General features: G+C 36.4%; 1 protein-coding gene across 1 annotated transcript in view; it reads left to right on the top strand.

The window, feature by feature from the left end:
• Positions 1-16,554, top strand: part of Cr2 (complement C3d receptor 2) — a 90,321-nt gene that overhangs the window by 17,330 nt on the left and 56,437 nt on the right. Inside the window, exons 16-24 of the mRNA XM_057769909.1 lie at positions 168-244; positions 1,050-1,457; positions 2,877-2,958; positions 3,252-3,334; positions 3,804-4,196; positions 5,434-5,619; positions 10,462-10,647; positions 11,245-11,268; positions 11,922-11,994. Of these exons, the coding sequence (XP_057625892.1) occupies positions 168-244; positions 1,050-1,457; positions 2,877-2,958; positions 3,252-3,334; positions 3,804-4,196; positions 5,434-5,619; positions 10,462-10,647; positions 11,245-11,268; positions 11,922-11,994 (1,512 nt within the window). The remainder of the gene's footprint in view (positions 1-167; positions 245-1,049; positions 1,458-2,876; positions 2,959-3,251; positions 3,335-3,803; positions 4,197-5,433; positions 5,620-10,461; positions 10,648-11,244; positions 11,269-11,921; positions 11,995-16,554) is intronic.

Here is a 16,554-nt window from a genome sequence, read left to right as displayed (position 1 = left end):
TCCATGCATGGGAACTACACAATGGATAGATGGTGCTGAAGTAGGCTATATTGTTTTTTTTCTGTTGTATTTTGTCCTAAAATTTATCAGTCTGCCTCTGGAGCCCATAGTGCTTGCTTAGCTTATTGGTAATGACATGGCCAAATGATACGACTTTTTGTCTCCAGGTCCCACTTAAGTGAGAGCGCTTATCAGCTGTGCCAAGGTACAATTCCTTGGTTTTTAGAGATTCGTCTTTGTAAAGGTGGGTAACAAAATTGACAGAGGACTTAAAGTGATATAAGATAGACGAGTGCCCAATTTTAGACTATGTTACTGGAATTAGCACACTATTTTGTCAAGTTTTATGGCTATTTATTTTGCCATCTTTCTTCTCTCACCTCTTTCTACTTTAATCAGTCAAATTCCATGTACTTAGTTACCAAGTTTATGTTGTGGTTTAGGATTATCAGAATATAGAGAGTGATAACTATCTGAGTCACTAACCTACTTTGGGTTACATTAAGGTTTAGTGAAGAGATTAGGAGATTGATATCCAATATCAACTCAGACCTGTTCCTACTGTCTAATACCTGTATGACCTTTGGCAACATATATGAATTGTAGAAACTCTAGTCTCATCAGTAAAAGTTCCACTAAACCACAGGTTTGGGTTATTAGAATAAAATGGTACTATACCTACTTTCTGGATGATGAAAATTCCCATTGTAAAGCAGGTGCTCTACCAGCAATAATTATCCTTAGTCAACCATATAGCTATTGTAACAAAATATCCTCCAAAAGTGTGATTCTGTCACTTGTACCTTTTATTCTCATATTGACTGTGATAAAATAATTATTAATTTAATTAGTGAATATTGGGTCTTACTACTGTATGTTTCTTTTTCAATACCAATCTTATTTTCATAAAAATCAAATTTGAGATATATAATAATGTTTAATATGGCTCATAGCGTGAGCATTCATCCACACTCTTCATAGGAACACGGTCATAACTTTGCACTTCTAACCCTGGTTCAGATGTCTACCGCATCTTTTTATGTCCCCAGAAATTACCTGTCCACCACCTCCTATTATCCACAATGGGACACATACAGGGAGTTCCTCAGAAGATGTCCCATATGGAACTGTGGTCACCTACACGTGTTATCCCGGGCCAGAGGAAGGAGTGCAATTCAACCTCATTGGGGAGCGCACCATCCACTGTACAAGTGGAAGCAGAGGAAGAGGCTCCTGGAGTGGCCCTGCTCCTCTCTGTAAACTTTCCCTCCCTGCTGTTCAGTGCTCAGATGTCCATGTGGCAAATGGATATAAGCTGCCTGGCAAAGGAGCTCCATATTTCTACAATGATAGTGTGACATTCAAGTGTAACAATGGATACATTTTGAATGGAAGTAGTCAGATTCGTTGTAAAGCCAATAATACCTGGGATCCTGAAATACCACTTTGTGAAAAAGGTAAAATGTCAAACCGAATGGGAATTTTAAATGGCATTATACTTATTTATATTTTTCTTTTCTGTTTTTTATTTTTTTTTCTCAAGACAGAGTTTCTCTGTGTAACAGTCCTAGCTGTTCTAGAACTCACTTTATAGACTAGGCTGGCATCAAAGTCACAGAGATCCACCAGCCTCTGCCTCCTGAGTGCTGGGATTAAAGGCATATGCCACCACCACATCCAGCTTCTTTTTTTTTTAATTGAAGAACTAGAGATCAAACATAGGGCCTTACACAAACTAGGCAAGTATAAACTACATCTCCAGCCACTATAGTTTAATTTATTATTTCCTACTCAAAACAAGAGTCTTATTTTAAAAAGGCAAAAGAGATATAGATTTCCTTCATATTTCCTCCATTACTTAGAAAGCTATACATGTGTTGTATTGTGGTCTTTGCATGAGGGTACCCTTGGATTTGGAACATGTTCAGGGTATTGATGGAGGAAGGTCATTGGATAATTAATAAAGAAACTGCTTGGCCTGATAGGTTAGAACATAGGTGGGTGGAGTAAACAGAACAGAATGCTGGGAGAAAGAAGAAGTGAGTTCAGACACCAAGCCGCTCCTCTCCGGGGCAGATGTGATGAAGCAAGCCACCAGGTCAGACATGCTGAATCTTTCCCGGTAAGACTGGTGCTACACAGATTACTAAATATGGGCTAGGCAAGATAAGTCACCACCTCGTGGTGTTACACACATTAATAGAAATGGGCCAAGCAGTGTTTATATGAATACAGTTTGTGTGTTGTTATTTTGGGGCATAAGCTAGCCAGGCGGCCGGGAGCTGGGTGGCAGGAACGCAGCCCACAGCTCCCACTACAGGGTATAAAATGAGAAGAACTTTTAAAGAAGCCTTTTACAAAAAAAAAAAAAAAAAAAAAAAAAAAGACAACCAAGTAACTAATGGAACATTCAGATCATAGTCAGGACTTCCCAGTCCTAAAGACAGTAGACAGATTTGTTTCCTACAGCATGAATCCAGGATCACTAGTACAGCCACAGAACAGAAAACATTCTATTATGGATAAGAACTTATTGAATCATGCCTTCAAAGTTTCAGATTGGCACCAGCTGTTGTGTTCTTACAGTTCTGGAATAGAGTGCTGTTGTTGGTGTTTATTTGGCAAGTTCACTCTCCAGGCCACCACCCTCTTGGGCACCACCATTGTTGATATGCATGTAGAAATATACTCCTCTGTATCTAGAATAACATGAACAATACACTTGTGACCCTTACCACAAGTTATGGAAAAAAAATCCACCTGCTGCCTTCAGGACTGTAGAGTCTTGCCCATAAGGTGAAGGCTATTTTGGTTCCTGAGTCATTTTTCTTTATGCTATGAGGGACTTAAAAGCAATCTCAACTTTGTCTCTTCAGAAGGATGTGAGCCTGTGCTAGAACTTCATGACCTTCCAAATGAGCCACACATAAAACTAGTGAATAGAGCCTGTCAACATGGGTGAGTATGAAGTTGTCTCTCTAAGAAAGAATTGTGTCTTGGTAAAACCCTTTGGGGATTCCTCATGCTTCGACCCACAATGGTCGAACTAGCAACAGGTCCTGCCTGTTTTTCTGACATGGAGAGAGCTTTGCTAAGAGTTTCTTATATGGAAATAGCTTTCTCTTTTGGAGGACCAAGAGTTTAAGTTTCTTTGTGCTAAAGATGACATTTAGAAGTACCTCTATAGTTGTACAGTCTATGTTGCAGAAGTAAAATATTGAAAGTAAATGTAGTATAACAACTTTTTCTAGGTACCAGTTGACTGAACATACTTATGAAAAGTGTCAAAATGCTGAGAATGGGACTTGGTTCCAAAAGATTGCAGTTTGTAAAGGTAAATTATGGACATTGGGGAAGCCAACTATGGATTAAGGAGTTAGAAAGGGATAATCAATAAGTGGAGAGGAAGTTTACAACTTCTTTAATAGTTTATACTTCTCTTTTCTATGTATAAGATATGGAAAATCTTTTAGTCTTCATCAATGCTGGCATTAAGAAGCAATTTGCCAAGTTGGAGTGAGTATTTATCATATGTGTATGAATATGAGTGTGTTTGTGTATATATATATTCTAATTTTACTAAATAGAAAAATATGTGGGATATTTCTAGAATATAGGAACACAGCTATATTTCTTCCTTTATATTTCATTTTATTTCCTAAAATTTTTGGGATCAATTTGCACATAAATTTCATGTTCTAATTTCCAAAATTTAAATAATTTTCTATTCATATAAATTATAAGGCACTTGTATAGTGTTTATATTACGATGGAGACTCAAATTCTCCAAATCTCTTCTGCAGTTGTTCTCTGTCAACCTCCACCAAAAATTGCAAATGGAAAGCATACAGGAATGATGATAGAGCATTTCCTATATGGAAATGAAGTCTTTTATGAATGTGATCAAGGGTTTGATCTTCAGGGAGAGAAAAGTTTGCAATGCAGAAATGATCCTAAAGGACATGGATCTTGGAGTGGGCCTCCACCAAAATGCCTAAAATCTTCTCCTCCAACTCATTGTCCTGATCCAGAAGTCAAACATGGATACAAACTCAACAAAACTCACTCTGCATATTCCCATAATGACATACTACATGTTGCCTGCAATCATGGCTTCATCATGAATGGCAGTCACTTGATTAGGTGTCATACCAATAACACATGGATACCAGGTATACCAACTTGTATCAGAAAAGGTAAGCCATTTTTATTGGTTAAAAGTGAAATCTTTTACAAAATAAAAAAGGCTTTTGAGTATGCATTCTACCTAAAGCATCTAAAAACTATAGCAGTTAGTGTTTTATGAGATGATTTGCCTTTTCTTATCTCTTCACTTGACTCCTTTTTCTCTTTCCTTTGTACATTATAATGATTAATTTATATATTAATCAATCTCTAATTTATTCATTCTTATGAATTTAGTTGGAAAACTGTGCACAACTTTGGGCTAATACTTAAGAAAAATATTTGAAATTTTGATATTTAAGGCTATTGTGCCACCCAGAAAGAGGAAAAGTTCTGAAGAATGAACCTGACCTTCAAACCCACTATATGGTCTCATAATTTTAGCTGTTATTTGAGAGCTTGTTCCTGCTAGTGCCTGTCCTCATTAGAGATTGTCAAGTGCAGCCTCATTAAATTAAGCTCCACAAAGGTGTGGTGTGATGCACACTCTGCTCTCCGTGCTGCAGTACAGTTCGCGAGCTGGGCAAGGGGCTAGAGATTGAAACACACACACACGCACACACACACGGGCGGGGAGGGAAGGAGGGAGGGAGAGACATGGGTCATCCTTGAATTCCCCAAGAATGCCAACTTTATTGTGTTCCAAGGCAGCTTATATAGTACCTTCCCTGACCAATGGCCATGTCCTAGCTCTCAGGATTTTGAGCTGCAAAGCCCCCAGACCACTCCCCTGTCTCGTGCTCAGAGCAGCTGCAAGCACAGGAAAATAAGTTGTTTGTTCAGAGCAGCTGCAAGCATAGGAGAAACAAGCTGCTTACAGGAAATTCAGGGTCTGGTGGTCTACAGCCCCCAACAGTGTGATTTCACTGTTCCTGGGCATCTGTTTGTTGATATTGGGAAGTTTGGTGCTTAGATAATAGCCTGTTATAACATAGAGGGAAAACTAATAGATCAATTAGCTGTAAAAACCATTACTCTTGCTCAATTGAGGGACTATAATAGAATAGCATAAAGTAATAAATTATATTTGTAGACCACAGTTACAGATATAGCACCATAGCATCATGTGTTCTACTATTTTCTCTTAATACTATATGGTATAGAGAGGAAAAGCACACATTCATCTAAACTTGAGAATTAACTAATTTGCAGGTTTTACATTGCTCTTCTGTGTTGCTATTACTCAGGGATTGTGTTGTTTAAGTGTTATTCTTTACCCTATTAAGTCTTTCCTTGTTGATCTCCAAGCTTTCTTAGGTTGTCCTTCTCCATCCACAATTGCCAATGGAAATCATACTGGTGAGAACATAGCTCGATTTTCTCCTGGAATGCCAGTCATGTACAGCTGTCACCATGGTTACCTTCTGGCTGGAGAGGCATTGCTTGTCTGTACTCATGAGGGTACCTGGAGCCAGCCTGCCCCTTATTGCAAAGGTATTTTGTCTGCTTTGTTGTTGTTTCTAGCAAAGTAATTTGTCCTAAACATATATGTTCAATTAAGCATTTTATCTTAAAATTGTTAGAGATTAATTCTATGATTTAATTGAGTACATTTAATAAATTAATATATTAATCTCAGATCTTAAAATGAAAATGGCATAATTATATGACTAATTATTTAGTTAATAAAAATTAATTAATATTTAGAAAAATAATAATTATTTATACATGGAAAGTTGAAGTGATTTTTATAATTTAAGTAACTAAGCAAAGGTTATAATCACATTATTGTTAAAGTTTTTGTAAGAAGGCATTTGACACAAAATCAATAAAAATCACAATTTCCTTTTGATCATGTTTCCCTATTTGGTAGTGAGATTATGGTTAAGTTTTTCTATTGATTATTTGGGAATCTCACAACATTCACTCCGATTGCATTCACCTCCCAATCTCCTTGTGTCTGCACCCCTTCACTGTGACCACTCCCTCCACAAAGAAAAGAAAAATACAAGTCAGTTTTGTGTTGTTTATATACTCACTGTAGTATGGCCAAATTCCTAGTGACCAGCCCCCCAAGTGAGGATAACTCTTTCTCCATCTGCATCTGCACCAGAAGCCATCAATTGAGGAGAGCAGTGTGTTGTGCAGAGAAGGGAGGGGCCAGTTTTCCAATGCCCACTCTACAGCCTAAGGTGCTGGGACAGCTCTCCTGTACCTGCCACCATTGCACTGGCAGATGAGGGGTGGGGCCAGCTCTCCCACAATACAGACAATTTTTTAAACAATTTTACATATAAAATAATTATCATCAATGTGTATTAAATAGGAATAATAAGTCAGTATATAATATTGTCAGGGATTATACTTTATGCCAGATGCTATGCATTGTTTCCATTATTATCTCATTTAATGTTCATGAAACCCATAAGAGTGGTACCATTGTTATTCCTGCTTTCTAGATAGGTTTCAATGTCTCAGAGAGATCTGTGACTTACACAAAGTCATACAACCAGCAGTGAGGATTCAAGTAAAAGATCTTACCAGGCATGTTTCTAATTTTCATATTGTAAAATGATGTAATCATATACAAAATTCATGTTCAAGAACCATGCGATTAAGGGAAAAGATAGTTCAAGGAAAAGATGTGGTTAAGAGTCAAGCTGTTCTTCCACAAGTTCTGTACCTACCACTTACATAGGGTGACTCACAGCCACCTATAACTCCAGATCCAGAGAATCCAATGCAGAAAAAGAGGATTTTCTGGTCTCTAAAGCACCGGCACACATATGCTGTTCTTACACACACATGCACTCACATGCACACAAAGACACACAAGAGAGAGAGAGAGAAATCTTTAAAAATGTTATCAAAATTGTCACAAAATTATAATATTCTAAATATGTTTAAGATTTTCTGTTAGGTCACATTCATAGTTATTCAGCTGAATGTGATCACCTGCAATTGCAAGTTGAACACTATTGATAGCTCATGTGCTCAAAATATCAAAGAAGAAATGAGAATGTGCATGGATATATGAAGAATTAGACTAGAAACCAAGAAGGAACAGTGATTTGGAACAATTAATATTCGCCCTTTAATATTTTTAAAGAAGGTGTTAGAATTATTTAAACACTGTTAACATAGACACATAAGCAAAAACCAATGCAGCTTAAGTTGCTAGGTAGTTGTTGAAAAATGCTTAAGGATAGCCACACCAGCTTGCTTCTTAGGTCAGCATAATTGAAAAATCTTTTTCCAACCTTTTACTCTGAGGTAATGTTTGTCTTTGAAGTTGAGGTATGTTTCTTGTATGCAGCAGAAAGATGTTTGTATATCCATACTGTTAGCCTGTGTGTTTATATTGGCAAATTGAGTTCATTGATATTAATAGTAGGCAGAGGCTACTTATTCGTTCCCAGATGCCCAGGCACAAAAAATAATCACACATAAAATATATTAATTAAGATGCTGCTTGGCCTATTAGCTTAGGCTTTTCATTAATTAACTTTTACATCTCAAATTAACCTATTTCTATTATTTTGTGTTTTACCATGAGGCTCGTGGCCTCCTGGCAAGGTTTTGGCTGGTGTCTTACATATTTCTCCTTCAGCAGCTACATGACATCTCTCTGACTCTGCCTTCTTTCTCCCAGTATTCAGTTTAGTTTTCCTGCCTAGCTCTATTTTGTCTGTCACAGGCCCAAGCAGTTTCTTTATTCATTAACCAATAAAAGCAAAACATATACAGAAGGACTTTCTGCATCAATTAATGACTAGTGTTTGCTAGTTCCTGTTATTTGGTGGTAGTGATGGTGTGTTTCCCTTCTTTGGGTTTTGTTGATGTGGAATTATCTATTGCCTGTGTATTTGTGGGTGTAGCTAACTTCTTTGGGTTGGACTTTTCCTTCTAGTACTTCTGTAGAGCTGGATTTGTGGATAGATATTGATTAAATTTAACTTTTGTAATGAAGTATCTTGTTTTCTCCATGGATGATTTTGAAAGTTTTGCTGGGTTTAGTAGTCTGGGCTAGTATCCGATGTCTCTTAAAGTTTACAGAAACTCTATCCATGTTCTTCTGGCTTTTGGAGTCTCCATTGAGAAGTTGGGTATAATTCTGACAGGTTTGCCTGTATATGTTACTTGACTTTTTTCTTTTACAGCTTTTAATATTCTTTCTTTATTCTGTATGTTTAGTGTTTTGATTATTATATTGTGAAGGGATGTTTTGTCTGGTCCAGTCTATTTGGTGTTATATAAATTTTTTGTACCTCTATAGGTATATCCTTCTTTAGGTTGGGAGATTTTTCTTCTATAATTTTGTTGAATATATTTTCTGGGTCTTTGTTCAGAATTTCTTCTCCTTCTTCTATCCCTATTATTCTTAGGTTTTGTCTTTTCATAGTATCACAGATTTCCTAGAAATTTTGTGTTAGGCATTTTTTAGATTTAACATTTTCCTTGACTAATGAGCCTATCTCCTCGATCAGATCTTCAATGCCTGAGATTTTTCTCTTCCATCTCTTGTATTCTCTTGGTGATGCTTACATCACTTACTCTTTTCCAGCATTCCCTCAGTTTGTATTTTCTCTATTGCTTCTATTTCCATTTTAAGGTCTTTAACAGTTATATTTGTTTCCATAAACTGTTTGGTTTTTCTTCTTGGTTTTCCTGACATTCTTTTTTTTAATTTTATTTATTTTTCTATTCAAAAATTTCCACTTCCTCTCCTTCTCCCATTTCCCTCCCGCTCCCCCACTCATCCTCCTTCCCCCCCCTCCAGTCTTAAGAGAGGGCAGGGTACCTTACCTTGTGGGAAGTCCAAGGCCCTCCCCTCTCCATCCAGGCCTAGGAAGGTGTGCATCCAAATAGACTAGGGTCCCAAAAAGCCAGTACATGCAGTAGAAACAAGTCCCAATGCCATTATCAACGGCTTCTCAGTCAGCCCCGTTGTCAGCCACAATCAGAGCGTTAGATTTGATCACGTGCTCATTCAGTCCCAGTCCAGCTGAATTTGGTGAGCTCCCATTAGATCAGGTGCACTATCTCAGTGGGTGGACCAACCCCTCGAGGTCCTGACTTCCTTGCTCATCTTCTCCCTCCTTCTGCTCTTCAACTGGACCTTGGGAGCTCAGTCCATTGCTCTGATGTGAGTCTCTGTCTCTATCTCCATTCATCGCCTGATAAAGGTTCTACAGTGATATTCGAGATATTCATCAGTGTGACTGTAGGACAAGGCCAGTTCAGGCGCCCTCTCCTCTGCTTCCCAAGGACCTAGCTGGGGACATCTCCGTCCATGGACACCTGGTATACCCTCTAGAGCCAAGTCTCTTGCCACCCCTAAAATGGCTCCCTTAATGTAGATATCTTCTTCCCTGCTCCTATATCTGCCCTTCCTCCATTTCAACCCTCTAACTCCCCCAAGTTCTCCCCAATCCTTCGCTTCTCCCTTCTCTCTCCCCCTCTCCCCTTTCCCCCACTCCACCCCTAGTCCTATACTCCCAACTTTTGCCTGGCGATCTTTTCTGCTTCTCATTTCCAGGAGGATCTATATATGTTTTTCTTTGGGTTCACCTTATTATTTGGCTTCTCTAGGCTTGTGAACTATAGACTCAATGTCCTTTGTTTATGACTAGAGTCCACTAATGAATGAGTACATACCATATTCATCTTTTTGGGTCTGGGTTATCTCACTCAGGATAGTGTTTTCTATTTCCATCCATTTGCATGCAAAATTCAAGATGTCATTGTTTTTTACCACTGAGTAGTACTCTAATGTGTATATGTTCCACACTTTATCCATTCTTCCATTGAGAGGCATCTAGATTGTTTCCAGGTTCTGGCTATTACAAATAATGCTGCTATGAACATAGTTGAACAAATGCTTTTGTAGTATGATTGGGCATCTCTTGGGTATATTCCCAAGAGTGGTATTGCTGGATCTTGAGGTAGGTTGATTCCAATTTCCTGAGAAACCGCCACACTGATTTCCTGACATTCTTTAAGAGATGTATTAGTTTCCTCCAAATTTTTGGTTGTCTTTTCCTCCAATTCTTTAAGAGACCCTTAGTATTTCTTTAAGAAAACATTAGAATTATTTAAACACTGTTAACATAGACACACAAACAAAAAACAGCATAGCTTAAATTGCTCGGTAGCTGTTGAAAAATGCTTACCAATAATTGCCCAGAGTATTGGCTTATGCTATCCACTGAAACTTTGCTTACTGATAATGAAGTAAGTTGATTTCATAACCTTTCTAGTAAGGACAGTTTCTACTTTCTTGGTAAAGGACAAATCATGACTATGTATTAGTAAGATTTTTTTTTTTAATTGCAGAGGTAAACTGTAGCTTACCTGAGGATACAAATGGAATCCAGAAGGGACTCCAGCTTGGAAAAATGTATCGGTATGGAGCTACTGTGACTTTGGAATGTGAAGATGGCTATACCTTGGAGGGAAGTCCTCAGAGCCAGTGCCAGGATGACCACCAGTGGAATCCTCCCCTGGCTATCTGCAAATATCGTAAGTGCAAGTGTCTCACCACTATTTATATGTGGCCTGTGGAGGAGGGGAATGGAGTATCTATCAGTGTAGGAAATTCACAGGGCTTTGACATAATGAACAGTGATGTGACAACAGATTGACTGAAAGGCAATAGTCAATATAAATAAAAGTATAGATGAGGATGGAGTATATCACATCAATACTCTAAAAGGAGCAAACATGTCAAATTCATAGCCTTCTATTTGAAAGAAACTTCTGTGAGACTTCTCTCTTTGCTGATTTTTAAGTGCTTACTAACTTGAGAAGACTTCCAAAAACATGTCAGCTAGCCTGTTATAACAGTTCCTATTTTCATTTGATCTCAAAAATCACTGACTATAAAGCTGAGTGTACTGATGAAATCGCACAACTTAACTAATTAAATTGGATGATATCCATTTAATTTTAACATAATAGAAGAGTAATAATAACTTGTGGAACAAATATCTATATCCCAAGTAGACAAAATGGGATCTGAGTATCGACTTCTGGGACATTGCCAGGTGTCATGGTACCTAGATGACATTGACTTGTACTACTAGATTGATGTTTCATAATTTTTTTATTTCTCTTTAGGGTCAACTATGCCTCTTATTTGTGGTGAGTTCTCTTAAATATCTGGAGAAGAGTTTTTATAATTTTTTATAAATGTATATAATTAGATGTTCTACATTCTACACATTAATATGTTTAATTTTAATTCATTGGGTCTAATGTTCTTTCATGTTTTAAAGGTATTTTAATATTCTTGATACATTATAAAATGTCCACTTAAGTTAGAGTTGAAAGTGTTTTCAAGGTTTTTAAATTGAAAGTCTCTTTTCATTTGCTCTTGATATTTGGTACAATTGAAATAAGTAATCTTATTCTGCTACATCAAAGTATACTTCACAACAAAGGGTCAAATGTTGCTATGCAAAATCATGGGACTCTGGTATCCTATCCTGTGTTCCTAATTACACTCTAAGGACAAGATTGTTTACCAATGAAACAGAAAAAGAATAGAGAAAACATGATGGAAAGTTTACTGGAGTCCTGTGGTCCATGTACTGCAGACAAAACATCGACTAGATACAACTAGAAAAGCTTAAAGCTCAATCATAATTATTCAGTAATTTAGAGTTTATGGTTAAGAAAAATGTACTAAAAATCACATTAACAACTTCTGTACCACTAGGAGTAAGTCCTACAATCAGCTCCTAGCAATATAAGTCATTTTTTTCTGGCATTGAATGTTTATTTTCTCCCTTCAGGTGTTTCTGCAGGCTCGGTCGTTATTATTTTGGTTGGTGTCATCTTCTGCATGATGCTAAGACATAAAGAACGGTAAGTCCAAATGAATGTTTGACCAATAAGTACTACAGCTTTGGGGTTCTTGTCGCCAATTTTAAAAACACAACTTACATGAACTGGTGTGTGTGTGTGTGTGTGTGTTGTAATGTTTGGGCTAGCATGACTTAAGCTTCCCCAACTCTAAGTTACCTGATACTTGGCAAATCTTTCTCTGAGTATCTTTCCTGATACTAGCGTGCACAAAACTTACATACACAAAACATACCCAGGTAGATACCTGATGTATATGCTTTATGAAAGATATCCTTTACATATACCAATTTTCTGTAGTTTCCACAAGATTCAAGGGTCAGAGGGCTTTTATGTCATATCTGTATCCAAACCTATGCCATCTTTACTGTCACATACACTATTTCCAGTCATACCCAATTATATGGATGTTCTCAAAGTCCGTAGTGGAAAACCAAGGCTCTAGTCCATTATCAAATACTTCATTCTACCTAGAACATATTCCTCTCTTTGTTTTTACCTCTGTTTTTTTTTTAACAATTCAAATAAAACTATTAGACATTAATCACTGCTTTGTGTCCTCACCAAATATAATTAACTATGGTAACATCATGGTACTTCTTGAGTTGCAAGTTTGTCCTCTTTTACCAGACTATGACCTCCTTAATGTCAAAGTCTATGTCCTGGTAGTATACCATGGTGCTAATATAAGGAGGCAATCAATAGTTACTATACTACAAATGAACAGACATGATCATTATCTTTTCATATGCCTCCTATTTCTCTAGCATCACTCTCAAGCTTTTTATAAAATCATGTATATGAATGCTAGACTTAACAACACATGATATATTCTCAGAAAATCACTGCCATTCTTTAATAATTGGGCTTTAAAGACATCAATGGTAGCATAGAAGAATAAGTGCTGTATTTCCTACATAAATCATTTAATTTTAGAACCAATATACTTACTTTTATATTTTAGAAATACAATAATTATTAAAAAGCTTTATATAAACTAAAGGAAGCTAGACAAAAGGTTATATGAAAGTTTACAAAACAAAGGAAAGAATACAAGAAAACCATTAAATAGAATATTTCAAAATATCTTCAAGTGTTATCACTGGATGTTTGTTTATTTAACTTTTATGTGTTATTTTATAGACTTTTTAATTTGATTTTTACAAATTAAGATGTGTACTGGGTATCTTTTAAGTTCCTGTAGAGAAGTCTACCCTCTATACCACAAATCATTTCACTTTAGTGATAACATTGTAGATTCTAACTTGGACAATTACTAAACTAGTAAATTGTTTATTTTTATGTGCCCTTAAAATTGGGACCTATGGTTTTTAATATTTAAGAAAATGAGATGAAAACACACATGAAAATACAATTTTCTGGATGATAGAAAGCAGACAGCTAATGAACCCTCACCATAATCACAGTTAATTAGTAACGATTTGACAGATTTTTTTTATGTTTCTCTTTTAGCAATTATTCTACAAAGACAAGGCCTAAAGAAGGAACTTTTCATTTAGAAACACGAGAAGTATATTCTGTTGATCCATACAACCCAGCAAGCTGATAACATGACAAGTTAGTATATAATGAAACTGAAATACATTACATATATATATATACATATACATATATCAATATTTGCTTTAATATTTTCTCAAGTCTTTCTTAAACATGGTCTTAAGTAACTATTGTTTGTATCAGTCTTTAATAGCTATGTACAATATTATTTACTTACCTACTTCATATTGCTAACTGAAGGCCTTAGTTTAAAAACTGTCTATTTAGTAAATATGTAACAAATGTGATTAATAAAATTATTAAGAATAATTTAAAATACTTAAAAATGAAATAAAGTCAGATATGGTAGTGCATGCTTATGATTCTAGCACTTGGGAAATAGAAGAAAGATCAGGAATTTAAGCCTGGTCTCCACCACATTGTGAATTTGAGGGTAGGGTTGGCTGGATGAGGCCCTGTCTCAAAAGGGGGGATAAAAATAAAGTAAGTATCATTAAAAAGAATTAAACAGGGAAAGAAGACAGATAAATGAAAGTGATTACATAGAAAGTATTCACTAAGAAAATGGCATTTGTTCAAAGACTGGAGAACGTAGTGAGTCAGCCAAGTAAGTACATAGAAGAAGAGGATGCAAAGAATATACAAACAGGAGCAAGTTTAAAGACTGAGAGGTCTTGCTGTGTTGGCATAACAAGGTGATTTGTGTGGCCTAACGTGAATTAATCAAATAGGAAATACATACTCAGAGAGGTACTGTTGAAGGAGCTGGATGATTAGATAGGGTGGGCTAGGTCATTGTAATAAGTTTTTATTTTGAGATGGGAGGCACACCCAAGTTTTAAGCAGAATAACTACACAATCACCTTAATTACTGTGTTAAGAAGATGCTATAGAAAGTTAAGGGTAGAAGAAGGGAATCAACAAAAAGGCTGATACAACAATCCAGGCAAGGAACAATCTGGCAAGAAGAAGCCATATACTGCATGCATTTTTAAGATAATAGGAAGGGAGCTTAAACAATGTTTTGTGTCTGGATTTAAAGGATGAAGAAAGGTATTGATCATGATGCCAGGAATTTGGGGCCTAAGCCACTGGAGTAATAAAGTTATTAAGATGATTCAGAATGTGATGAGCAGACTGAGGAGAAAACAGTTCTGCTTTGGGGCGTTAAACGTGAGATATCTCATAAATAATCAAATAAAAGTATCAAGAAGGCAGTTGAAAAATTCACATCTTAAGCATCACAGATAATACTGAGCATACAAATGCATACATAAATAAAGAGACTGAGTCAGATCATCATGGAGTTTAAAGAGACCACAGAAGAGAAAAAGTCCAAGAACCGAACCTTATGGCTTCTAATGTGAGGAGCTGTAAAATAAAGAGGCTGCAAAAGAGAGACCCACCCCCAAGTGTGGTGTGCAGAGGTACAGGGAGCTTAGGGAAGAGGGAAGTTGCTATTGACAGCTTAAAAATGACAAGCAATGAAAATTGACCATTGGATTTAACAACACAAAATTTGTTGGTGAACCTGCCAAAAATAGTTTTAGTAGAAATAAAGGAGAAAAAAGTTGAATTAATCTTAAGAGAAAACGAAAGAACAGAAATTGAAGTATAAACTATAGGTAGATGTGCTATTTCTAGGAGTGCTTCTGTAATGGATCAGATAATCATAGAAAAATAGCTATATAAGAAAGACTTTTGAATAATTAATATATGTATCTATCCCACAGTTCCTATAAGATGATCAAGATGACCTAATAGAAACAGAAATGAAAGCAAGGCAGAAAAAAAAAGGGTTTCTGAGCCAGAATTTTAGTGAAGAAGTTTCTCAGAAATAAAGGCTTACTAATAAAATAAAACGGAAGCTATAACAACAGAAACAAAGAAGATGCTCCCATACAATATGATGGCAAATGCACATCCACTCTCCTTTAATGTGATAGTTGCCAGTGATTAGCAAGTGAACTGGTTCAAAGAGAATAAGACTGAAGGAGATGTTAGAAATTATGAGAAAGGATAAAATATTGAAGTGAGCTGGAAGTAGAAAACTGAATGATGAAAATTTCAGAAAGGTGAACAAGCACTATTTATAATCTACCAAAGGTCACAGAAAAAAACTGGTGACATTAGAAGGTATGTTTTGCTGAATATTTGATATCATATCTCACTCAGACCTCACAATCATTTTGAAAGATTAATAGCTCAAAAATGACAAGAAATGAAAACGAACCATTGGATTAGCAGCACAAAATTTGTTAATGTAATTGATAAGACTTTTTGTATAAATAAAGAAGAAATATGATACCAAGCTGAAGTAATAGTCCAGATGAAAAAACTAGAGCTAAAATATTCTGTTGGCCAAAGAATTTAGAATCAGGGTCTGGAAAAATGAATTACTCAGAGGTTAAAAGCACTTATTGCTCTTGCAGAAGGCCCAAGTTTAATACCCAGAATTTACATGGTATCTCAGAACCATCTGCAAGTCCAGTTTCAGAAGATCTGATGCTTCTGTGAGCTTTTGCACATATGTGGTGCATATATATACACTCATGCACACACATATGCACAAATTCTTTTAAAAAAGAATTTAGGGCCAGTTGTGACTTTAAACAGATTCCCATGTATTTGACAGACACCTTACCATCTGTCCTCCTGGACTTACTTTATTGGGACAAAAGACATATATATCATAGAATAAGAATACATGTCCTAGGCAAAGTACAGAGAAGTTATTGTAGTATTTGAAGATGAAAATGTTACTTGCTCCTGGTGAGTCTTAGCAAAGGCAAGTAGGAGAAAGGGAACATTGTATCAGAGAGATCCCAAACTCAAAACAAGGTACCCAAACAAAAGCTTTTATATATTTGTTGTATACACATTGATTTTTATTTTATTTGTATTTATCAGCATAAAATATAGTTATGGCCGGGCGGTGGTGGCACACGCCTTTAATCCCAGCACTCGGGAGGCAGAGGCAAGCGGATCTCTGTGAGTTCGAGACCAGCCTGGTCTACAAGAGCTAGTTCCAGGACAGGCTCC

Source organism: Chionomys nivalis, chromosome 5, assembly GCF_950005125.1.
Source record: "Chionomys nivalis chromosome 5, mChiNiv1.1, whole genome shotgun sequence".
In the NCBI taxonomy this organism is placed as follows: Eukaryota; Metazoa; Chordata; class Mammalia; order Rodentia; family Cricetidae; genus Chionomys; species Chionomys nivalis.
Note: the sequence above shows the minus strand (reverse complement) of the source record. Positions and strands in the feature narration are given on the sequence as shown.